Source organism: Babylonia areolata, chromosome 2 (assembly GCF_041734735.1).
Source record: "Babylonia areolata isolate BAREFJ2019XMU chromosome 2, ASM4173473v1, whole genome shotgun sequence".
NCBI classification, from domain to species: Eukaryota; Metazoa; Mollusca; class Gastropoda; order Neogastropoda; family Buccinidae; genus Babylonia; species Babylonia areolata.
This window is the reverse complement of record NC_134877.1, coordinates 31,228,014-31,253,066: the sequence shown is the minus strand read 5'-3', so window position 1 is coordinate 31,253,066 and position 25,053 is coordinate 31,228,014. Positions and strand designations below refer to the sequence as shown.

Genomic DNA, 25,053 nt, shown 5'->3' with positions numbered 1-25,053 from the left:
GTCTGCAGGAGTGCCTCTCTCATGTGACAGGATATGGTTCCTTGCTCACTCAGTGATGCTTCCTCAGTCATTCAGAATATTGCTGATGTGTGGTATGAAAATGGAAGTAGGAGTTGAAGGTTTGGATTTGTTCAATTGCATCCGTTTCTTCAGGGTATTTTTTCAGTGATCAATTATAGTAAATGCAATCTTTTCCTTCTCTTTCTCTCTCTCTCACCCATCATCCACAGTATTTCAGTAGCACTACCTTGATGCCATTCATCCTGAGGCCCCCCCCCCCCCCCCCCCCCCCCCCGCCGCCCCTACCCCCACACAGAGCCATACCCATGCCCATCTGCTGCAGTCCCAGTGACTGCAGTCCACAGAAAGCTATCAATTCATGGTCCTGTGAAGGCTACACACCAGAGGAGACCCTGCCTGCACTGATGTTTAGTCACTCAACAGTGTTCAATAGTGCCTGTGCTGGTTTAACAGTGCTCCGTGCTGCCTGTACTGATTTAACAGTGCTCAGTGATGCCTGTTCTGGTTCAACAGTGTTCAGTAGTGCTTATTCTGGTTCAAGTGTTCAGTAGTGCCTGCACTGGTTTAACAGTATTCTGTGCTGCCTGTACTGGTTTAACAGTGCTCAGTGGTGCCTGTTAGTTCAACAGTATTCAGTGGTGACTGTACTGGTTCAACAGTGTTCAGTGGTGACTGTACTGGTTCAACAGTATTCAGTAGTGCCAGTACTGGTTTAACAGTATTCAGTAGTGCCTGTTCTGGTTCCTGTACTGGTTCAACAGTGTTCAGTAGTGCCTGTTCTGGTTCCTGTACTGGTTCAACAGTGTTCAGTAGTGCCTGTTCTGGTTCAACAGTGTTCAGTAGTGCCCGTACTGGTTGAACTGTGTTCTGTTCTGTAATCAGTAGTGCCTGTTCTGGTTTAACCTTTAAATCTTTAGCATCTGTTAAAGAAAAGCAAGAACAACACAGAAATATTAAATTTAAGAAAATCAACAATAAGTATTACACAGAACTATTAAAGTCCACAAATATTTCAACTCCAAAACATTATAATAAAAAAGTCATGATTTTGATCAAACTTGCAGTACAACATCAAATATATTTGTAACAAACTGATCATCAGCACAAAACATGTTTATTATTTCATATTTCCATTTCAACAACCTCATTTGTTTACCACCTGATACATCACCATCTTTCGTCCGTATACTTAATACATGCCCATCAGATGTCCTAACCTTAGAATAATCCCAATCATTAAATATCCAACTTGAAGTGGGGAAATCCAGTATGATAAATAGAATTGTGCAATAAACAACCATCTACCTGAAGATCTAGTCATCAGCCCCATCCACATGTAATATGCAACTTCTGTTCAAATGTGTGTGTATGTGTGTGTGTTTATCTGTGTGTGCATGTGTGACTATGCATACGTTTTTGCATTGATATGCACTTGTATGTATCCTAATTGCTACTGTATCTGTGTATGATTTTTGATTTATGTTTGTACCTTGTTTTTACTAACCCCCCCGCCCCCCCCTCCTCCCGCAATATTCCTTGTGACCCCGGTACACTTCGTAATAAAGACATATTCTATTCTTCTATTCTATTGTTTATTCGGTCCATATACATTAAACCAATAATTATTCTACATTGTGTAACAGCACCCCTTGGAAATAAAATGAACAAGAAAAATCGATAATTGCTGTCTGAATGTTCTAACTGAGGGAAATATATAATGCTCACTGGTGTATATTCTGATGCCTTGCCCGACTGTTGGTAATGATTACACTTTTCTACCCAACTGCCCATACATAAGCGGAGCCTTAAGCCTAAAAAAACCCAAAAAAAACACAGTGGACACAAAGATGTTTCAAGTCTTCGTGTGTGTGTGTGTATGCGTGCGTGTGTACGTTTGTGAGTGTTGCCTCAATTGATCTTATTAGCAAATGCTTCGAAATTTACAGAAGAGCTTTCTTTTTTTTGTATTCAGGTAAACAGAGGATATTTGGTGTGGGACATTTCGAGGTGTTTTTGTTTTGTTTTTCCAACTGTTTTGTTTTTCCAATTGCAGTCATGATATTATGTTTGTTTGTATAAACCTCGACGTTTTCCATGCAATTATTTCAATTTTTATATGCTTGAAACATACATATGGCCGGTCATGAAACAGATGTATGAAGTACCTGTTTGGCCACATTATGTCAACTATATCGATCGTTCTTAGTTGCCCTCCTCTGAATGCCAAAAAGAAAACCATAAAAAAAAACACGAAAAAAACAACAACAACAACAAAAAACCTGCTCTTGCTTATTACTGTATACCCTCGTTTGTAACGTATTTTTTGGATTTGTCTTGTTCTGTCTTGTCATTCTGCCTTTCCTGTGTGTCTCTCATCACTCCCTCTCTCTTCCCCCTTCTCTCACTCTCATCTTCTCTTTCTCGCACACAACAAAATAAAAACGCAAACATGTATTGCCATTTCTTTGACTTTCCCCAGATCGGGGTTCGATAGGCCTATACATAAAACTGTATAAGATTTCTGTCAACGTTAACGTTGTCGAAAACGAATAAAACGAAACAAACAAAAACAAAACGCACACAAAATAAAAGTATAAAAAATATATATATATACATATAGCTATTATTTTACTAAATAACACCTCACTACTAAAACAACTCAATTACAAGATTACCAAAACAACCCTGGTCTTTTCTTGTCCCTCTGCAAATACAAATCGTAAAAAACATAATCATCATCCTCTCATGTCCCATCCCAGGTGCATCATATCGTTCTGACAACAAAAAGCAGTTGAATCACATCACATCGACCCGAGTCTGTCCTGAAAGCCATGCTCTGTACACCCAACGTCCACAAAAAAACAAAATATCACACCCTTTGCGAATATCGCAACCCCACAGCAAAAACCCTGTAGTAAGGTTCTCTGCCCACAGCACTCTTGTCTTTCTGCTGGAAATCTCAGCTCAGTTTCGGCCCCACACTCTGCTGTTGACGACGATGATGATGATGGCCGTGCTGATGATGAAGGCCGTCATGCTGTGGGTGGTCGTGCTGACGTCGCCGTCTCCTCCGGACACGCCCTGACCGTTTCCTGTCGGACAGGATGGAGAAATGATTCCAATTGCAGTTCTTCATGCTTCCACACAAGGTCTCCTGCTCAAGGACTGGGCAGGCCAGGCCAGCGTTTCTGGAGTGGGAGAGAACTTGACGAGAGCGGGTTCGAACCCCGAAGCCGCAGGTTTTGCTGCAGGCGCTCCACTCGGACCATTCCCCGACGATGCAGTCTACTGGCACTGTGAGACACACGTGAGGCAGTGTTATATACAGGTGAAGTAATAGAATCAGCAGAGACTGACAAATGGACAGGATAGTAGTAATGATGAAGAACTTCCTATATGAACGAGTAACTCATAGTCATTGAAATACGTGTTACAAACAAGCTTGGATTAACACAGATGTTATATGGATGTTCACGTCAACAATAGTGGTCTTGGTGGCTGCTGGTGATTGATTGTACGTGTGTGTGTGTGTGTGTGTGTGTGTAGTATTCAACGGGATTACAAGAGTGATTAATTTTGATTTAAAGTGAAAAAAAAAAAAAATCATTCCTTAAAAAGTGTAATCACAACAATAATTTTCATTAGCCATCTTCATATCAGCCAAGCTTCAGTGACCAGAGCAACACCGTTCTGTCAGCTTAGAGCCAATGACCCAATTAGCACCAGACCCACGCTACTTTTTGACTCACTTGTGTAAACAAAGTGAGTCTATGTTTTAAACCGGTGTTCGGTTGTGTCTGTGTGTGTGTGTGTGTGTGTGTGTGTGTGTGTCCGTGGTAAACTTTAACATTGACATTTTCTCTGCAAATACTTTGTCAGTTGACACCAAATTTGGCATAAAAATAGGAAAAATTCAGTTCTTTCCAGTCATCTTGTTTGAAACAATATTGCACCTCTGGGATGGGCACAAAAAAATAAAAAACGAAGCCTAATTATATGCAAACTGCATTTACTGTTATATTTATATTTTTTGTATTTTCTAAACTTGGCACTTTGACCTCTTATTCTGACACAACAACAAGAGGAGTCATTATTATCATTTTTTGTTCAAACAGGAACTTCTTTTGCTAAGCATGGAATTTTTATTTATTTTGCAAACGTTTTGGTGCAGATGGTAAAAAAGGGAAATTACTCTGTAATTAATGCTAGGGGACGTAATTTATCACAAGTGAGTCTTGAAGGCCTTGCCTCTCTTGTTTTTCTTGTTCCTATAACTAGCTCAAGTTGCGCCCCTCTTACAGTCACAACTATAGTTTCTGCTACTGCTCTTACTGTAGTGATGATTACTGTTGTATTGTATACAGGTCTGCTACAGCCACTTTTACCATCACCCTTACCATATCATGTTCTTATCATCGTATTCTGCTGCTGCTACCATTACCACTACCACTACCACTGCGACACTATCTTCTTATCATTTTGTCATCATGTTGTTGACGATGCTAATCATCATTATTGTCTTTTTTAATTATGATTATGATAATTATGTTGACGATTTTACTTTTTCAGATAGAGATATAAAAGTTTTGTTGCTGTTCGGTCATTGGTCAGTTAACCTCCCACCCCACCCCGCCAAAAAAAAAAAAATATATATATATATATATATCGAAAGAAAGACTTTCATGAGTGCAGAACTTACTGTTGTCATCGGGTGAGTCCTCCGCAATGACTTCAAGAAACTGGGGCTCGTCAAAGGTGTGCTCTGACTGACTCTGGGCAGGCTCAGTGCGGCTGGTGTCTTCTTCTCCACCCTGCGATCCTCCGAGGATTCTGGCTGAGCTGCCTGACCTCAACTGGCTGGGCTTCGCGGACGTCGCGGGTCCACTCCCTGGTGAAGGAAGCTCCGCTGTTTTCCGTTCGTTGACAGAGACTCCGCTCTTGCTGTCATAGGGGTGTGAAGGGGGTGGTGTACCCACAGACTCTGTCGGCTTGGGCATCGCCGCACCGACAACTGCAGTGACGGGAAAGCGATGCTGATCCTTGTGAGTGTGGAGCAAGGTGTGTGCGGCAGCAAAGTCACCACCCAGCTCTGACCGAGCTGCGGCGTCCACCACGTTTCTTGCTGACTCCGCCACCCCTTCTCTGCCAGGCGATGGTGTGGCGGCTTGCTTCAACATCTTGGCTCTTACGTCGTCGTTGTTATTGTCGTTGATACGTCTGGTGGTGGTGACTTTGGGGGCCAGAGTGGTGGTGATGGCCGATGATGCCTTACTGTTGTCGTTGTTCTTGAACACCTTGAGGTTCACCGTGCGGTTGGATTTCAAGGAAGAGACACCCCCTTTCCTGAAGTACTGCGCCACCCTCTCCACATCTACGAACGCCAGTCGCGGCAGCCGTCGGTACTGCGAGTACAGGAAAGCGCTGGCGGGGTGGCTGGGGAAGGAGGAGGTGATCTGGTAGACGGGCTCCGGGGGGTCGGAGGGCCAGTTGGGGGAGGTGAAGGTATAGCCGCGGTCCGTGCCGCCGTCCACGGGCCGGAGGTTGAGGTGCGCACGTGCCCGCCATCGCCCTCGTCGACAGAGGTCAAGGCTGTCCACCCCCACGAACCAGTCCGGGCTGGGCACCAGCTTCACCAGGAAGGACACCTAGCGGCAGGATCGATGAGGTGGAGGAGGAGGATGGGGAGGGGGAAAAAAGTAGTTTAATTGACGATTACACACAGACACAGCGTCTTCCTACCCCCCCAACACACACACACACACACACACACACACACACACACACACACGAGGAAATAATTCGCACTTTTGGTTTAAACAGTATTCCATTTGAAACATGTCGCACTTTTCACCACACACACACACACACACACACACACACACACGAGGAAATAATTCGCACTTTTGGTTTAAACAGTATTCCATTTGAAACATGTCGCACTTTTCACCACACACACACTCAGTCACTCACTCACTCACACATACACACACTCAAAACAGTAATTCGTACTGACACACAAATGCACACGCACACACAAAATGCACGCATATACACACACGCGCCGCGCGCATGAAATGCCAATTTTGTTTCGCCTATTCAGAAATAAGGCCGAGGAAATAATGCTATTTGTTTTAACGTTACACCGCGCGGATCTCTGTGTGTGTGTGTGTGTGTGTGTGTGTGTGTGTGTGTGTGTGTGTGTGGTGTGTGACGAGAAAGAGAGAGGGGGGAAGAGAGAGATATTATAACTGTACAGATAATTCACCAGGACCCAATTAATGTTTTACCCTGTCAGTCAGCAGCAGTTCCGTTAAGAAGACACTAAGTTTGCTTCAAACTATGAAGAAATGGTTTGGCTCTAACTTGACATGTGCCGCAAAGAAAGGAAAGAAATAAAGAAAAAAGAGAAACTGAGGAGAGATAGAGAGAAAGATGGGCAGACCGACCGACAGAGAGAGAGAGAGAGAGAGAGAGAGAGAGAGAGAGACAGAGAGAGATTCAAAATTATTAATGGTTTAATGACTTGAGCAACATGCTCATATTACAAAGTGGAAAACACGCTTCCTCCCCTCTCTCCCTCCTACACCTTCACGCTTTTCACAACATTCTTCTACACTTCATAAGGAATACAAAACAATATCTATTGTATAAGCACAATCTTCGTGGTCTACTGATGAGGTTCATATCTAAGGAACTCGAGGCCAAAGACCCGAAGTCAGAGAGAGAGAGAGAGAGAGAGCGGAGAGAGAGAGAGAGAGAGAGAGAGAGAGAGAGAGAGAGAGAGAGAGAGAGAGAGGATGGGAAAAAAGAAAGATAACGGAAAGAAAGAAAGAACAATCTTAACCCCTTGATTGCTGAACCCTGGAAAAATTTCAACGTGGTTTCCGTCTTAACTGTGATCCCTACATTTTGTGTACTTTTTTTCTAAATGATAATTATCATTGATTCTGCTTGAACAGGTGAAGAACTGCGACTGACATCCTGACCTGTAATCATGAGTCTTGTACACACATACCCTGGAGTGAACTCCGTCGGCCAGAAGGAAGGTGGAGGTCCATCCCTCTCCGCTGGTGATCGGCTCGGCGTAGAACGCGTCGAAGACCCCCTCGTATCCCTGTGGCTGTGTGTCGTACAGCGAGGAATCTCCGCGCTCGACAAAGCTCTTAAGCGCTGGGTCCGCTCTCTGGCCCAGCTTCCACATGTGGTAGGTCGGATCGTGGCTGCGACCTGCCCAGATTGTACACAGGAAGGGTGAAAGTGTGTGACGGCTGATCTAAAGGTTGTTTTCTTCTCCTCTCTCTCTCTCTCTTTAAGAGAAACATTACATGTAAGCTGATTTGAGAACATTTCACAAGACATCAAAAATTAGTCAACGGTGCTTGACCCGTTCTTTGATATGAACGTGTAACTTCCGTCAAAACCATATTTGTGTAATCCATTTAAAATCATGATGTCAAAAGCATTACACATTTCAAGAAGCTGATCCCCAAATGTGTTACTTATTTTATCGTGAGACATTCTCAGAAAATAATTGTCAAGTCCATGAACATTATGATATTGTGTCATCTATTCAAGTGTGATAATACCCCTTCCCATGCCCACCACCAGTCCCCTGGTTTTGAATTGTGGTCCATGGCCAAAGTTCATAAAAACATTTTCGTTCGTTTGTTCTCTCTCTCTCTCCCTCTCTCTCTCTTTTTCTCTCTCTGTCTGTCTCTGTCTCTGTGTGTGTGTCTCTTTTCCTCCCTACCTACCTTCCTGTCTGTCTGCCTGTCTATCGAACTGCGTGTCTTGCGTCAATGCCTCAGTGTGTCTGCTTGTGTGGTGTATATATAAACAAAGAAAGGTGTGGGGGGAGGGCGGAGAGGGGGAGGGGACAAAATTGTTCGAAATGGAGACAATAATTTATATGTATTCCCTCTCCAAAACCACATTTTTTTGTTTATTTGTTTGTTTTTGTTTGTTTGTTGATTTTGTTTTTAATTGATTGAAGGAGAAAACGGAAGAGGGCAAGATTAATAGACTAAGTAAAAATTAATGAAGAGTGCTTAAACTTGGTTTTGTTTTGTTTTTTTTCCTTAAAAAGAGCTCTCCCTTAATATGGTAACATGAAAGTGGCAAACAAATGTCGATTTTTCGCTTACCGTACATAAATATATATATACTATATTCTTATATACTACATAGTATTTGAAAGTAGGTTTTTCTGTTTGTTTGGGTTACGTTTCGGTATTAAAATTTACTCATTTGAACCAAACATTCCGCTTCTCGCCCAGATAGATTTAGTTGGTTTTTTTTGTTGTTTTTTTTGTTTGTTTTTTTGTTTGTTTGTTTGTTTGTTTGTTTTTAAATAAACAACAACAACAACAACAACAACAAATACCCACTGCAGCTCGGGCAGGCAAGAAACACAATCAGTCTTTCACCACCTCTACTTAGTAGTGGGCTGGGATTGCGTGAGCGATCTTAAAAATTAAGCAGCAGTAAGTTTGCTTAGCGTCGCGAATGTTCCAAAGTCCACGCGAATTCCATAGACTTTGGGAACATTGTGGACGCAACGCAAACCTAGCGCTGCAGAGATCGGCTCATCCAACCCAGGCCCGACCTCCTTCTGTATCACTCCCAGTGACATCAGTCACATGGGGGTCTATCAATGTCAGGCTGTCAAAGGGGTCACACTCCCAGCACCATCAGTCACATCGGGGGTCTATCTATGTCAGGCTGTCAAAGGGGTCACACTCCCAGCACCATCAGTCACATGGGGGTCTATCTATGTCAGGCTGTCAGAGGTCACACTCCCAGCACCATCAGTCACATGGGGGTCTATCTATGTCAGGCTGTCAGAGGTCACACTCACAGCGTCATCAGTCACATAGGGGTCTATCTATGTCAGGCTGTCAGAGGTCACACTCCCAGCGTCATCAGTCACATAGGGGTCTATCTATGTCAGGCTGTCAGAGGTCACACTCCCAGCACCATCAGTCACATAGGGGTCTATCTATGTCAGGCTGTCAGAGGTCACACTCACAGCGTCATCAGTCACATAGGGGTCTATCTATGTCAGGCTGTCAAAGGTCACACTCCCAGCACCATCAGTCACATAGGGGTCTATCTATGTCAGGCTGTCAAACGTCACACTCCCAGCACCATCAGTCACATGGGGGTCTATCTATGTCAGGCTGTTAGAGGTCACACTCCCAGCGTCATCAGTCACAAGGGGGTCTATCTATGTCAGGCTGTCAGAGGTCACACTCCCAGCGTCATCAGTCACATGAGGGTCTATCTATGTCAGGCTGTCAGAGGTCACACTCCCAGCACCATCGGGTCACAAGGGGGTCTATCTATGTCAGGCTGTCAAAGGTCACACTCCCAGCACCATCGGGTCACAAGGGGGTCTATCTATGTCAGGCTGTCAAAGGTCACACTCCCAGCACCATCAGTCACATGGGGGTCTATCTATGTCAGGCTGTCAGAGGTCACACTCCCAGCGTCATCAGTCACATGGGGGTCTATCTATGTCAGGCTGTCAAAGGTCACACTCCCAGCACCATCAGTCACATGGGGGTCTATCTATGTCAGGCTGTCAAAGGTCACACTCCCAGCGTCATCAGTCACATGGGGGTCTATCTATGTCAGGCTGTCAGAGGTCACACTCCCAGCACCATCAGTCACATGGGGGTCTATCTATGTCAGGCTGTCAACGGGTCACCCCCGCCAGATAGGAAGAACAACATTTCAATGGCGGTCATGAAACAGAAGAAAAAGAATTAAAAAGAAAATAGCAATGACGATTTATTGTGAAACAGAGGAGGAGGAGAAGAAGAAGACGAAGAATAGGAGGAGGAGGAGGGGGGCAATGACGATGATGACTTTGCTCTCTCTCTCTCTCTCTCTCTCTCTCTCGTGTGCACATGTTTAGCCATCCAAATATATACCTACAAGCGTCAGAGAACGAGCACACACACACACACACACACACACACACACACACACACACACACACACACACACACACACACACACAGAGTGTACGTGAGCCGAAGCACCTTTCCCAGGATGTCACACATGTTCGACATGCAGCAGCAGGCCTTTTGCCCGACAAGCAAAAGAGCAAACACAGAAGGATCAACGTGTCCGCAACATCCTTGGGTGTACTCATTTTTTTCCTCCTCCACACCAGATGCGCAGTGTCTGATTGAAGCCAGCAGTTGGTAGCTTTCATGTGAAATAAAAAGGTCTGGGTTTTTTTTTTCTTTATGATAATAATGATAATAGAATGTACAATCACATTGCGCCCTTTCTCTCTATGAGCTCAAGGCACTTTATATGAAAGAAAAAGTTACAGTATACATGAATAATTCATGACCACTGTTTCTCAAAACTCCTCCCTCCCCCTCCTCCTCCCCCACTCTCCCTCTCTCATTCGTCATTCATCCAAAGTGAGCTGACAGGCATGGGGTGGTGTTGGAGAAGAAAGAAACTGATAGTTCTCATAGATAGGTTTTTTTAAAAAGATGTTTTTTTCTGTGAAGAGCGAAAGACAGAGATAGAGTCGGGTGCACGGATACGATGAGGAAGGTCGTTCCAGATAATATGAGTAACAGCAAAGAGGAGAGGACGTTCACCAGAGGAAGTTTCAGAAGGTAACAGTCGGGGGGAGAACGGGGGGTTCTTGAGGGAGTGTAAGCACTGATAAGGTCAGAAAGACAGGTAGGTCCTGCGGAGTGGAAAGCAGAACAGCAGAGACACGCAACTTTGTATTCAATTCTCGCTTCAATGGGAAGCCAGTGTTGAGTACGGGGGTTGGGAGAACAATGATCAGTATCATCACGTTGTATTGCGTTGTTTTGAATCACTCTTTTTTCTTCTTCTTTTCTTTCTTTTTTTTTCTTCTTCTTTTTTCTTTGTTGTTGTAACGACAGATTTCCCCGTCCTAAATTTGGGTACTCTCCCCGGTCGGAGAAAGCAGCACCACAGTTATTTTTCTTCTTTTATTTCCTGTATATAAGCGTATTGGTATTTTGTTTCACGGATTGTATTTTTCCTGGGACAACCCGTTGTTACATGTGTTAAATGCATGGTGCAAACAGGCCCTCGGTTTTTCGCTTATTACCCAGATTGCCACTCAAAGTAAAGGATGCGGGGGAGTAGGGATGTATAAATCCTGGTTCGTGTGGGAATCGAACTCGCGGACACTGTGCTTCCTAGTCGGGCGCATTATCAATAGGCCACCGCTCCATTAGATGAGTATCACACACACACACACACACACACACACACACACACACACACACACACACACACGGGAAACGAGAAGCACATACTATTAATATGAAGAAGTAAATTTTTGGCCAGAGAAAATGAAATTTTTAATTACTGGTATCTGCATGAATCTTATCACCACCAGCTGATTATTTCCCCAAACATTTTCTACATGTACACGCTCTCTCTCTCTCTCTCTCTCTCTGTGTGTGTGTGTGTGTGTGTTGTAACAATCCCACCGGTCCATCACATAATGGTTTCCATCTCATTCTTTCTTTCTCTCCTTTCTTTCTGTGTTAACATTCTCATCAACAATTGTCCCCCACCCTATCCCTGCCTCCTCTCTGTCTTTTCTTTCTTTCATTCTCGTTGTCAGTGGCAGATGAAATGTCTAGCAAACAAACTTTCTAAGAAATGTAAAATTTGTTACGTAAAAAAACCACCATTTTCTCAAAACAAAAACCCCCAAAAAATTACACGGATGAAGGAAAGAAAGTTGTCATAACACACACACACACACACACACACACACACACACACACACACACGTATACATTACATTTCTCTCTGTCTTTGTCTCTGTCTCTCTAAATGTTTGTCTGTGGATGTGTGTAATATATATATATATATATATATATATATATATATATATATATATATATATATATATCCTAAAACATTAACCCCTTGACTGCTGCTGGCGAGTTCGCTCGTCACTGGATGTTTGACTTTTGCTGAACTGAGATAAGACTGAGGTTATCAGTCAGAACGTCAGTCACCATTCTGTACTTGTACTCCTTTCGTCTTGAGATGGTATCACTTTTGTTCATTAAAAACAGCTACATAACACTAAAAGCAGTTCCTGCTCTTTAAAAAAAAAAATCGTATCCAGTACCATCATTTCACCTATGTTCAGTAGTCCAGGTGTTAAGCTTAAAGGCGCGCGACGCGCCACCGAAACTTTGTACAGCGGCATTACGGGAAACTTGAACAGAAAAAAAAGATAAGATGAGAAGAAAAAGAAAAGAAAAAACAATGGGATGAGAGAAGGCTGGCTGTTTGCTGAGGTTTAGCGCCAGAGAGATGACGTTTGAAGGGGCTCCGTGCAAAGGTTGCCATGCAACAAGAAAAGGAATAAAGCTGGGCCTGTACAGACTTCAAAGGATAGTGTGAACACTCAACTTTCTGTATGCAGCAGTAGATCTCTCCCTCTCTTGATCTTTGCCACTTCCTCCGGCTGGCACTAATTCACTTGCTTAACGATAGGTACATACAGATTAGATAGACAGACAAACAGACAGACAGACAAATACATGCACACAGACTGATACATATATACATAGAAATATAGATATATGGATATGATTGCAGAGAAATCGAGAAATCTTACAAATTTGTTTTCCCTCTTTGGAATTAAAGACTGAACACTTTTATTGGAATTTTTTCAGTGCCTAAGGCATATTTGTTGCTCACTAGTTGGACTCTATGTTACTTTTTATTTTTATATATTTTATGTATGATTACAGTATTTTTTAAAGGATACTTTTTTTAACACTATCTCTGGTGAAAGGCTTAATGAAGTGATCAGTATCAAGGACATTTAACGCCATGAGGTGCTGCAATGTCTGAAATCCTATTTCTTCGAGTCCAAATTCTTTTTATATTTGGTGTTTGCTTTTCTTTCGGGAAGTGTTTTAAGCCCTGATTGTAATATGCGACTGTGTGGTCAACGGGGGTTATCTGCAAGGAAGAATTGATTTTTTTTTTTAAGTCCGCCTGCATACAACGATCGTTTTCAAGAAACTGAAATGGAGTGAGGGTATCGTCAGTTTCCGTACTGAGGGTGGAAATACCCATCAGAAAAGCATACTCATTGCGGAAGGTTGCCATCTCACTGTGATGACAATGAGCATCAACAGGGTAGTGTGTTTGTCAGGAGAAGGAGCCCGGAATTTTGGTGTAATGTCCCGTCACACATATACTGATACAGGTGATTGTAGACATTTCATAGTGGGGTTTTTTCTGTGTGTGTTTTTCACATTTAAATATTGTTTAAAAGGCAAGAGAGGAGAGAGAGGTTGAATGGTGAGTTGGGGGAAACCCGGTAAAAGGAGGGTGAATTCAAATGATGAATGTTTGAAATAACTATTTAAGTACAATTACAGAAAAGTTCTTTATGTACTATGTAAAAGAGAAGTCGTTAATTTAACGAGAGAAACAACTGATAATGAATGCAAAAAGTAATTTGAAAAAAACGAAAAAATAAAAAAAATAAAAAAAATAAATCAACGTTCTTATGACTGGTGATGACACACTGTTGTGCAGGTACAGCAGGTATGTCCGTCATCGTTCCTTTATTTCTACTTCTGTAGAGATCGCATTCCTTTGTGTTCAGCAAAGTCAATTTTACAACTATAAAGCACACGCAAACACTGGTAACTGCGATTTAGATTGATGCCTGCCCAACTGATCTCGTTTCATCAACATTCAGTATTCAAGTTGTTAAGATAATTTCCTAAGTCATGGACTGTATTTCCCACCAACGTCACCATTCTTGTCATTGCTTTTTTTTTAATCTATGGCTCATTTTGCAAACGTTTGCTGCGGTTTTCGTTGATCATATCACCAGATGCTGGGAAGGTCACGTACTCGATCTCCAAAATAAATGTACAACGTGAACAACATCTGAGATAAAGGTTAAAGGTGCGCAACGTGCAACCGGAACTTCGTGTGTACCGCGGCATCATGGGAGGCTAGAAAAAAACGGAAATGGAGGTGATGAGAAAAGGATGCGTGGCTGTTGTTGAGGTTTAGCACCAGGATGTGAGTGGAGGACTGAAAGGGTTCCACGTAAAGGTTGCCACAAGAATAGGAACAAAGTGATAGACTTCAAAGTGTGGCGTGAACATTCGTGCTTTCCACATGCTACAGCAACGAGTCTCCCTCACTCCCCTTTCCTCTTGTCTGGCACTCTATCAACTGCTTAACATTAAATGCGTGCGCGCACAGACAGACACACACACACAATATATATATATATATATATATATATATGTGTGTGTGTGTGTGTGTGTGTGTGTGTGTGTGTGTTTATATATATATATATATATATATATTAGAGAGAGAGATCACTGGATTTTTTTTCTTTTAAAGCACCCACAGCATAAAATTATGCCCATTTTATAGATTCTATGTATGATCATAATTGTAATTTGATTTCTTTTCAGTCTTTAGCTATAGATGCGCGGAAAGTATGAATATCATCTCTATATATCTTCTCTTACACACACACACACACACACACACACACACACGCCACACACACACACACACACACAGGTATATATATATATATATTGGGGGGGAGGGGGAGTGCATTATATATATTGGGAGGAGGGGGCGTGAGAGGGCGGGGAGTGAGGGGGCGTGCATTAGTGCAAGAAGTATCAGCCGTGCCCTTCTACTGGATCACACAGATGTCGTGGAGAGAGTGAGACTGACGAAGTTGCGCAATCTCTTGCTCACTGAAATCTAATCTAACTCACCGCGCAAGTCATGACTTTACATCCCATCATCTCATCTTCATCTTCAAGTCTTGCAGCAACAGGTAGGTTCAGTGACGAAGTGGCAGGCGATGAGGATACAATGGCTGCCACAGCTACAAACCAGCACGTAAGGGGCTCAGGCCTTAGGGTCGCTTTCCAACGATTTGACTGTGGTAGCGTGGGAGCTTGGCAGCATGTCTGAGCAGCCCTGTTCAGGGCAGCACTGCTCACCTCCACAGCACGAGGAAGAGACAAGAAACAATGCTCTTATCACTGCATGCCTCCCATTACCCTGGCCGGTTCTCCGCGGCTGGGTGGGGTCCCTATCCAGCGGTCGAAACAAGACTAAAGCCAAGTGAGTCAGCGCGTGGAACGTACACACAGGACTTGATCAGGAAGAGGCCAACAGAGCCGAAAAATGAACTGCTCTTGTAGCAAAGGAGTTAGCGACAGAAAGTATCGATATCGCGTAACAGTGAAACTCGCCTTTCCTGATGAATGACAGCTCTCCGAAGTAGGTGCTGGTTACTCCATTTTCCTGGATGGGAAGATGAAGGGCGCGAGGCTGATGTAGACTTTGCAATAAAGTCGAACCTCGTCAGAAAGCTGGACGGATCACCCAAATGCATTAACGATCGCCTAATGATTGCCTGCCTTCCCTTGCCCACAAAACGCTTTGCAAAAATCATCAGTTCCTGAGCCCCAACCATGACCAACCCGGATGATGCTATAGAGTAATTCTATGGGATCCTGAAAACAGCCATCGAGGCTACACCCGGGGTGGACAAACTCATCGTCTCTGGTAACGTCAGACTGGGCAGCCTGGGAAGACGTACTGGGGAGACATACAACAGCAACAGATATCTGCTACTCGCGACCTATGCGGATTTCAACCTTCCAGTAACCAACACCGTTTTCCAGCTGCCTAATCGATACCAGGCGTCTTGGATTCAACCTCGCTCCAAACACTGGCATCTACTCGACTACGTCATCGTGAGGTAACGGGACAGACAAGAGGTGAGGGTCACTAAAGCCACGTGTAGCATGGACCGACCACAGATTGTTGGTTTCCAAGCTGAAACTTCGTGTTCATCCCCCCAGACGCCAACAAGGAAAAACGCTGCCACAGCTTCTCAGTGTCTCCACTGAGAGACATCCAAAGCAAAACGTTCTTAGTTGACTCAATGGACAAAAACTCGCCTCTTTCCCCCCAGACTCCAAGAACAGAGCGACTGGTCAGCCTTCTGAGATACAGTGTACGCTGCGACCAACAATGTAACCAGTGATCACTTGCAAGCATACGGATTGGTGCGATGAAAATAATGAAAACATTCAGGCTCTATTTGATGAAAAGCAGCAGCTTCATCAGGCTCATCTGAATGACCCTGTCAGCCAGCAAGGAGGCTCTGTATGACAAAGGCAAAAAGACAGTGGAGAGGGAGCTAAGACACACGCAAGACAACTGGTTCAGCAGCAAGACAGGACAGATTCAGTCCTATGCCGAGGGCAACAACATGGAGATATTCCATGCTTCTCTGAAGGCAGTGTACGACCCCCAACCCTTTGCTCAGCTCAGATGGAAACAACATTGCCACTGACAAAAACAAATCCTCTGACGTTGGGAAGAACATTTTTACACTGTGCACAACCGCTCCTGCGGCATCAACGATGAGGCAATTGATCGTCTCGAACATACCCCCACCACTTACTCTCTTGCTGACTCTGCACACCCTACATAGGTGCAGAAGGCCATCTCCAGTCTATGTGTGGGGAAATCACCACGCCTGGACTCCATACCAGCAGAAGCATACACTGCGGGAGCCCATAGTTGATCAGTCGCCAAGCTCACCGAGCTCTACTGCGAAATGTGGAATCGGGAGAAGATACCTCCAGAGCTAAAGAATTCCCCATTCATCCATCTCTATAAGAAGAAACGAAATAGGCAATCCTGCGACAACCACCGCGAAATCTCCCTCCTTTCCATCCCGGGAAAGATCCTGGCCAGAGTCCAGCTGGACAGACTGCAAACACCTTGAATAAGACCTACTTCCCGAGAGGCAGTTTGGGTCAGGAAAGCGCTCCCACTGGGCCCAAAAGAAGCGCTATAAAAACTCTCTCAAGCGCTGCAGGATGATCCAAACACAGTTTACGATAATTCTCTTCACCCCTCTTATCGCTCAGCATGACGCAGCCGGATTCGGTCTGGTGCCGCCTACGAGCAGTGGATCACCGACGGCATTCTGCAACGCCAGCAACGCAAAGAGAAAGCACTCCATCCACATACACCTGGGCAGCACCAGCTACACCCTCTCCGCGGTGCCACAGACACTACAGAACCCGGACTGGACTTGTCAGTCATCTGCGGACCAGCCCTGTGGTAAGCTCATGCTCATCTTCGTTTGCGAACGAAGAACAACTTATTCCTTTCATGAAGTGTTTACGATCACAGTAACGTCACCACTTAAATCGAGCTTCTTTTGATAAGGTCCATGGATCCATTTTCCAAAATTCGCAGCAATGCTTACAAATTAAACTGCAAGCTGTTTTAACCAAGTTAAGTGCCCGATCTTTGTAAAGGCTGCAATAAGGGTGGGAACAATATGATAGGTCTTCAATGAATTGTGGGAAAATGTTTTGCTGTTGGCAAAATCTAGGCAACGAGTCTGACTCACTGCTGTCCTCTCCTCACTCCCCCACCCCTCTCTGTCTCTCTCTGGCTAACACTTGACACGCTTGTTTAACAACAACAACAACAACAACACACACACACACACACACACACACACACACACACACACATTTTAATAAGCAAGAGATATACTGGTTTTGAAGAAAGTTGAATTGGTTTTTGTTGGTAAAAGGCACTTTAATGTTAAACTGACAGGTCACAGGCACTAACAGCTTTAAGTTACAGTATTTCCGCAGTTGCTTGTATCTTTCTGCACACTTGGCAGTGCTGTAATGAGGAACGGGTGAAAGTCTGCAGCTAATCATGTGGCTTTTTTTTGTTGTCTGGCTCTACCGCCTTGCCTTTCGTCGGCTCCGTCTCCCTGGCATTACCCTCACGTCGCTCTTTCCCCCAAGTCACCCCTCTGCCGCCACATCTGGGCTCGTTCTGTCGGCAGCACCAGCACCACTGCCAGCGTGCAGTCCTCAGGGAGCTATCAACGTTAGGCCGCCAAAGGGCCACCCACTGAAGGAAACGGGCCATACACTGCCACCGGGTCAATTCCATGGTGTTTAGCGATGCCTGGTGTGGTTCAACCCACGCAGAGCACCACCTGTTAAGTCTATGACACCCCTCCCCCATCCCCGTTCCCCTATCCCCCGCCCACCCCTGCTGACGTCAGTATTTCTTAATAACTTGACTGCAGGGTACAAGTACGCTCAACAGTGAAGGCTGTCATTGCACTGTGATAAAAATGGCCTTACAGATCAGGATGTGATTCACCTTTTCCCTTTTCTTTTTTCTCCGAACTTCTGTTCTCTTTGAACTGCATTACTTTTGTTCAGCAAAATTAATCGCACCATTTAACAGTTCACATAAAGTAGTAATGGCATCTTAGTTTCTTGCCACATTTATTTCATTTCGCTGATTCAGCAGTCGAGGGGTTAATCGCGGAACCAAACCGAGCGAGCATCACCCACGAAGCTGCCACTGCCACTATAAACTTTCTCAGAGCAACAGTCCCATCGAATTTTCCAGCTATTTACTTTCCACAAACTTTCTCCAGGCTTTGAAATTCGAAACAGAAAAATTGTGTTAACAGAAAAAAAATCAAACCAAATCATAAATCTGCTGTCTCCAACGCTCGACTAGAATAACTCTCCCTTTTACATTGAAACTTCAACCAATTTACTTTTTCTGCTTCTTCGTTTTCCTACCATCTTCCCGAAGAACTGCAAAATGTACTGGCAACCAATATTGGCCCTTGTTGATTAAACGCGATTCGGTTGATTCAAGTTCCAGTGACCGAAACAATCATCCAGTGTCACCATTGGTGAGAGCGAGAAGGACTGACAGAGAAAGTGGGAGGGAACTATCGAAAACGGGAGGGCAAGAAACATGGAGAGAGAGAGAGAGAGAGAGAGAGAGAGAGAGAGAGCAAATGCAAACCGCACAGAGAGAGAGAGAGCAAATGCATACTGCACAGAGAGAGAGAGAGAGAGAGCAAATGCAAACCGCATTGATAGAGAGAGAGAGAGAGAGAGAGAGAGAGAGAGAGCAAATGCATACCGCACATACACACACACACACACACACACACACACACACAGAGCAAATGCATACTGCAGAGAGAGAGAGAGAGCTAATGCAACCCGCACACAGCGTCTACCACCTCCATACAATATTTACCGCCAGGAGTTGCACGTTCGTCTCCAGCTGCCTGCCATCCTAATCGGCAAAAAAGGAGCAGACGTCTGCGCACCTGTAAAAAGACGGCTCATCCACGACCTTGACCTTTTGACATGCGACTACGTCATATGCCCGTGCATTACAAAAAGGTCAGTGGTGCGTCATTGGGCTGGAAGACGTTGTGGCTGATCTTTTTCACGTTAACGTCATTCTCTGATGCAACTGGTGACGACAATTTGACAGACGCACGAAAATCAAAAGACAACCTTTGCATGCACAATAACCAGGCATTACAGACAATACCTCACACAGGTTAGAAGTAAGACCTATGGACACAGATCGTTTTCTTTTCAAGCTCCCTGATAACCTACGTCATTCTGATTCCCTTGCATCTTTTAAATCTCGTCTCAAAACTCACCTGTTCCCTCAGCAATAAGTTGTTATGGCGGGTCCACTTCCTTTGCTTTAGCTGTGCTTGACTATGTGTGTATACATATATATGTGTACATAACTACATGCATGTATATGAATGTGTATTGTGTGTGTGCGTGCGCGCGCGCGCGCGCGCGTGTGTGTTTATTTATGTTTGTGCGTGCCAATGTGTGCGTATGTGTTGAGGGTAGCTGTACATGTATGTTAAAATGTATGTGTGCATAGTGTGTGTGTGTGTGTGTGTGTGTGTGTGTGTGTGTGTTTAGTCACATTTTGGTGTGTAACATTGATGTAATGTGTTATGTTAACAAAAGTGTTTTTTGTTAAGCACCTATAGCAGATTTCTGGACAGTGTGCTATATAAGTATCCATTATCATTATTATTATCATATTACAGTTTATCCAATCATTAAACTCAGATTTGAGGACCTAGAGAGAGGAAAGGGCAGAGGTGTGAGAGTTCGCACGTCCGCAAAATATTTGCAAAATGCCGATTTTGTGAGTTTGTGTAAGGTTGATTTTCTGTGTATGTTCGCCATCGTTTATGATAATCACTTACATATTGAAAACTGTGGTATTGAAGAAATAGCCAACAAAAGGACTACATGATGACTGAAACAGCAACTTCGCACAATGATAGAGAATGATACTTCAGAAACCAACATATTGTATTGTGTCGTATTACTTTTCTCCGCATCAGATTTCTCTGTATGAAATTCGGGCTGCAATCCTCGGGAGAGCGTGTCGGCAGAGTGCAGCGCCACCTTTTTTTTTTCTGTAAGTGTTGGTGTACGTTTCACTCAATGAAAGTGGATCTTTACTACAGAAGTTTGCCAGGGACGACCCTTTCATCGCAGTGGGCTATTTCAACTTATACATATTTGACTGACAATCAGACCATCACTCAAGATACAGTTGAATATGTGTGTGGCGCTGCAGGTGGGGGTGGGGGTGGGGGGGGGGGGGTAAAAAATCCCGGCCCGTATATTTTGGGAATCGAACTCGTGTAGGATACATTCAATCGTTTCCTAGTCGGGCGCATTGGCACCAGCTGGGCCACCACTCCACAGTATAAAAACCGAAACAGAACAGGTAGCCTATTTTAATCGTCGCTAACACTGCTTTTTGTCAGCACTTTGGAAAGTGTTGGCCCTATCGAATGACCAGTGCGTGCGGTCTCCAACCACACTGAAGCACGTGGAAGAGATATACGAGCTCATGTGGCCGGACAGCTGGTGCAGTCAGCTCGGGAAAGCCATTTAACAAAGGCCCGATATGTTTGAATCGTTTATTTGCCCCCCCGTCCCCCCTCGCCCTCCCTCCCTCCCTCTCTCTCTCTCTCTGAATTATGTGGGTACAGTAGTATTCTGGAAACTATTTAACATCCAAATACTATGGTTGTTAATATACGCAACTTAAGTCCGAGGTTTAGTAGATCGTATTCAACTGTGAAAAAAAAAATCCATATACATATGCAATGTATCGTTTTATTGAGATACCATGACACACTCCAAACACACCACATCGCACTCAAACACACACACACACACACACGCACGCACGCACACACACACACACACACACGCTGCGAAGCTGTGTGTGTAGCAACCTGCTTGAAATACTGGTTAAGATCACTCTGTTTACCCTGGACCAGGTTTATGACGAAAGTTACCTAACACGGATCAGAAAAAAAAGAACGGTTGGGTCTGTTGTTTGAAGAAGGTATTGACAGAATATAACACTGGTGCGACATGGCTTAGTTGAGGATTGGAGGGTGGTCCATTCCCAGCAAAGATCAAAGATCACAAAAACCCTTGACATGCTCGTAAAATGACATATGAAAAACAAGAAGAAAAAAAAGGGTGGTGGTGGTGGTGCTGGCACTTCACGGAGATAACACTGGTTGTTAGAAGTCACCATGCTTTCCGTGGACTTTTTGTGGTCATTACTGCATTTGGTCAACAGAATCAATAATGTCATTGACAGTTTCAGTTTCTCAAGGAGGTGACGCATCCACCATACACGCCACACTACATCTACTAGACGGATGCCTGACAGCAGCATACCCCAACGCGCTTAGTCAGGCCTTGAGTGTTTGCATGTTATCATGATTATTTGTGTACCTATCAGAGTGGATTTCTTCTACAGAATTTTGCCAGAGCACAACGCTGTAAGTTGCCGTGAGTTCTTTTTCTGTACACCAAGTGCTTGCTGCACACGAAACCTCGGGTTGTCGTCTCCTCCGAATGACTGGGCGTTCAGTTTTATTTTCCAGTCAAACTTGGAAGAAAGGGCGAGAGCGGGAATCGAACCTAACCCTTAGATAAGCGTCTTAACCACCCTGCCACCTTCATTGAAAACTACACGAAAAGTAGGAAATACAGTAAACTTTGATGCTGCACTGACTAATCTCATATCACCAAGGCTCAGCAGTCAAGGATTAAGGTATTTCCACTAGCAAAACTGACATGCTTGCCTGGACGGAAAATCACTAATATGACTGGTTCCTCCTATTCAAGAGTACACGTATTTCAAGTGAAAAGATATTTACTGATTTTTCCTGATAAATGGCACATATATTGTCAAGATTTCGAACAAGAAAGGCCTTAGAATGTAGATTTTTTTTTTAACACACACACACACACACACACACAAACAAAAACACAGCGGAACAGATAGTTAAGATTTTCTTTGTTTCTTTTTGTTTTGTTTCTTTGGTTTTTCTTCTTTGGTTTTTGTTTGTTTGTTTTAAATCGCGTTACACATAAAGAGATTCACAAAAGTTGCAAAGTCTTCAGTAAACTTGATGCACAAAGAAATTTGTGATTCAAAAACGAAAGACTGACAACGTCATTTGTAGAACATATTGTGAAAACTGTGTTCTTGCTTAAAACTTGATTACTTGTGTTCGGTGCCATAACATTGACTGCCAAATGGTCGCTGGATTTAATTCATTACGCGTGCGCACGCTCGTGTTTGTATGTATGTACACGCGCGAACGCGCGCGCGCATGGTGTCAAAGCATATGTTGCCCATTATCTGTTGTTACTTTCCACATCTCATAACTATGCTTTGCTACGTGTGTTTCAATTGTAAAAAAAAAAAAAAATCAAAAAAAAATCAACAACAACAACAACAACAAAAAACCACAAAAAAAACCAACATCGTTTTGTATTCTGTTTTGATTTGTAACCTCCGTGCCAAAACTTCCCCTTAGCAATGGCAATAAAATTATGTCAGTGTCAGTGTCTCTGTGTCTGTGTCTATCTATCTGTCTCTCTGTCGCTGTTTGTCGGTCTATCTGTTCTCCTGTATCTTATTCATTAAAAATTACGTTTCCGTTGTTGTGTGTGTGTCTTTGCGGGACGCTCACTGGCACTCAGTCTGGCTTCGCGACAAAGCGATTATCGTCGTTAGCAGTGCGCTTTGTTGGTGGCGTCCTGTGTATGTTACGTCAGAAAAGGCACCGAAGTGAATCAGCTGCAGTGCGGGGTCTCCTCTGTTGTGTGACCTCCTGGCGACCTTACATTGATAGCTCCTTATGGACTGCCGACGCTGGGACTGAGGCTGACAGATACAGGTGTGGCCATGTGTGGGGACTCGGAATGAGGGACAAGGGAGTATTACCACTGAAACGGTGTAGACACTGGGGCAGCGCAGCAAACAAATAAGTAATTGAATGAATAGATAGAATAATTGTTTCCATTTCTCAAGGAGGCGTCACTCTGTTCGGGCACATCCATATACGCTACACCACATCTGCTAGGCAGATGCCTGACAGCAGCATAACCCCAACACGCTTGTCAGGATTTGAGTGCATGCATATATGTTTATATTTGTGTACCTATCAGAGTGGATTTCTTGTATATGATTTTGCCAGAGGACAACACTTTTGTTGCCATGGGTTGTTTTTCACTGACTGCGCCAATGTGTGACTAAACGCTCAGTTAGATTTTCCAGTCAAACCGGGGACAAAGGGCAGAAGCAGGGATCGAACCCACACCCTCACGGACACTGTATTGGCAGAAAGGCGTCTTAACCATTCTGCCACCTTCCCGTCTAATAATGCTAATGGTACTACGACGAAGAAGAAGAATGTATACCCCTCCCCTCGCTCCCCCCCCCCCTCCCCCACCCCCACATCCCTCCCTTTTTTCTTTTTTCTTTTTTTTTTTTTTAGATAGGCGTCTTAACCATTCTGCTAATGATATTTGTATTTGTATCTGTATTTTTTTTTTTTTTATCACAACAGATTTCTCTGAGTGAAATTCGGGCTGCTCTCCCTAGGGAGATCACGTCGCTACACAACAGCGCCACCATTTTTTTTGGTATTTTTTCCTGCGTGCAGTTTTATTTGTTTTTCCTATCGAAGTGGATTTTTCTACAGAATTTGGCCAGGAACAACCCTTTTGTTGCCGTGGGTTCTTTTACGTGAGCTAAGTGCATGCTGCACACAGGACTCTGGTTTATTGTCTCACCCGAATGACTCAAGGTCTAGTGGAGGGGGAGAAAATATCGGCGGCTGAGCCGTGATTCGAACCAGCACGCTCAGATTCTCTCGCTTCCTAGGCGAACGCGTTACCTCTAGGCCATCACTCCACCTAGAAGACAAGAAGAAGAAGAAGAAGAATGACCTCTACCCCCAGCCCCCAGCCCCCCCTACCCCCTACCCCCCCTCCCCCCCCCCTTTTTTTTTGCCCCAGTATAAACTTACCGACAAGCTTGGACCACTGGGCAGGGGGCCGACGGCGGGGGTACATCCTGGGGAACTTGTCCGGTGACCACACGCCGTGGAAGGTCAGCTTGTACTCGGCCAGGCTGGACTCGGAGCACTTGAGGTTGCCCCGTTTGTTCCTCCGCCGTCGGCCGTCGCCGACCCCGCCACGACGACGACCACCTCGAGCGGCGTCTGCTTCGCTGAGCAGCAAGACCAGCACCAGGGAAGCTGCCAGGAGCAGCAGCAATGTCCCCGCGTGGGTGCCGGTCTGTGCGTGCTTTGCCATTTCTTCTTATTTTATTTTATTCTGTTTTGCACCCTTTCTCTGTATTTTGGGGGGCTTTATTTTTTTTTTTCTTACTTGGGTTACTTGTCCAGTTTGCATTAAAAGCCCGCGACCAACTTGGACGTTTCACGTATAAAAAATTAAAAATGTCCACCTAACACGAAGTAAGTGTAAAACTTACTTTTTTAATGTCCTTCCCTTTTTTTTTCTTTTATGTTTGTTTCTTTCTTTCCTTCTTTCTTCCTTCTTTTCTTTCTTTCTTTCTTTCTTTCTTACCAATAAGCAAATCACGAACGTCGTGAAATCATAATCATGCCCTCGTTTTATTCAGTCACCTCCGATATTACAATGATCTTATACATAAATTCATCGTTCAATGTCTTTTACTCTGAGATCGGAGAGACTGACATGCTATATAAATTCAGCAGTCAAT

General features: G+C 44.1%; 1 protein-coding gene across 1 annotated transcript in view; it reads right to left on the bottom strand.

The window, feature by feature from the left end:
- Positions 1-507: 507 nt before the first annotated feature.
- LOC143300227 (uncharacterized) overlaps positions 508-25,053 on the bottom strand; it is a 24,870-nt gene continuing 324 nt past the window's right edge. Inside the window, exons 1-4 of the mRNA XM_076613809.1 lie at positions 24,332-25,053; positions 7,037-7,248; positions 4,721-5,666; positions 508-3,315 (exon numbers count right to left, since the gene is read on the bottom strand). The exon at positions 24,332-25,053 is cut by the window's right edge and continues 324 nt beyond it. Of these exons, the coding sequence (XP_076469924.1) occupies positions 2,981-3,315; positions 4,721-5,666; positions 7,037-7,248; positions 24,332-24,620 (1,782 nt within the window). The 5' untranslated portion in view covers positions 24,621-25,053 and the 3' untranslated portion in view covers positions 508-2,980. The remainder of the gene's footprint in view (positions 3,316-4,720; positions 5,667-7,036; positions 7,249-24,331) is intronic.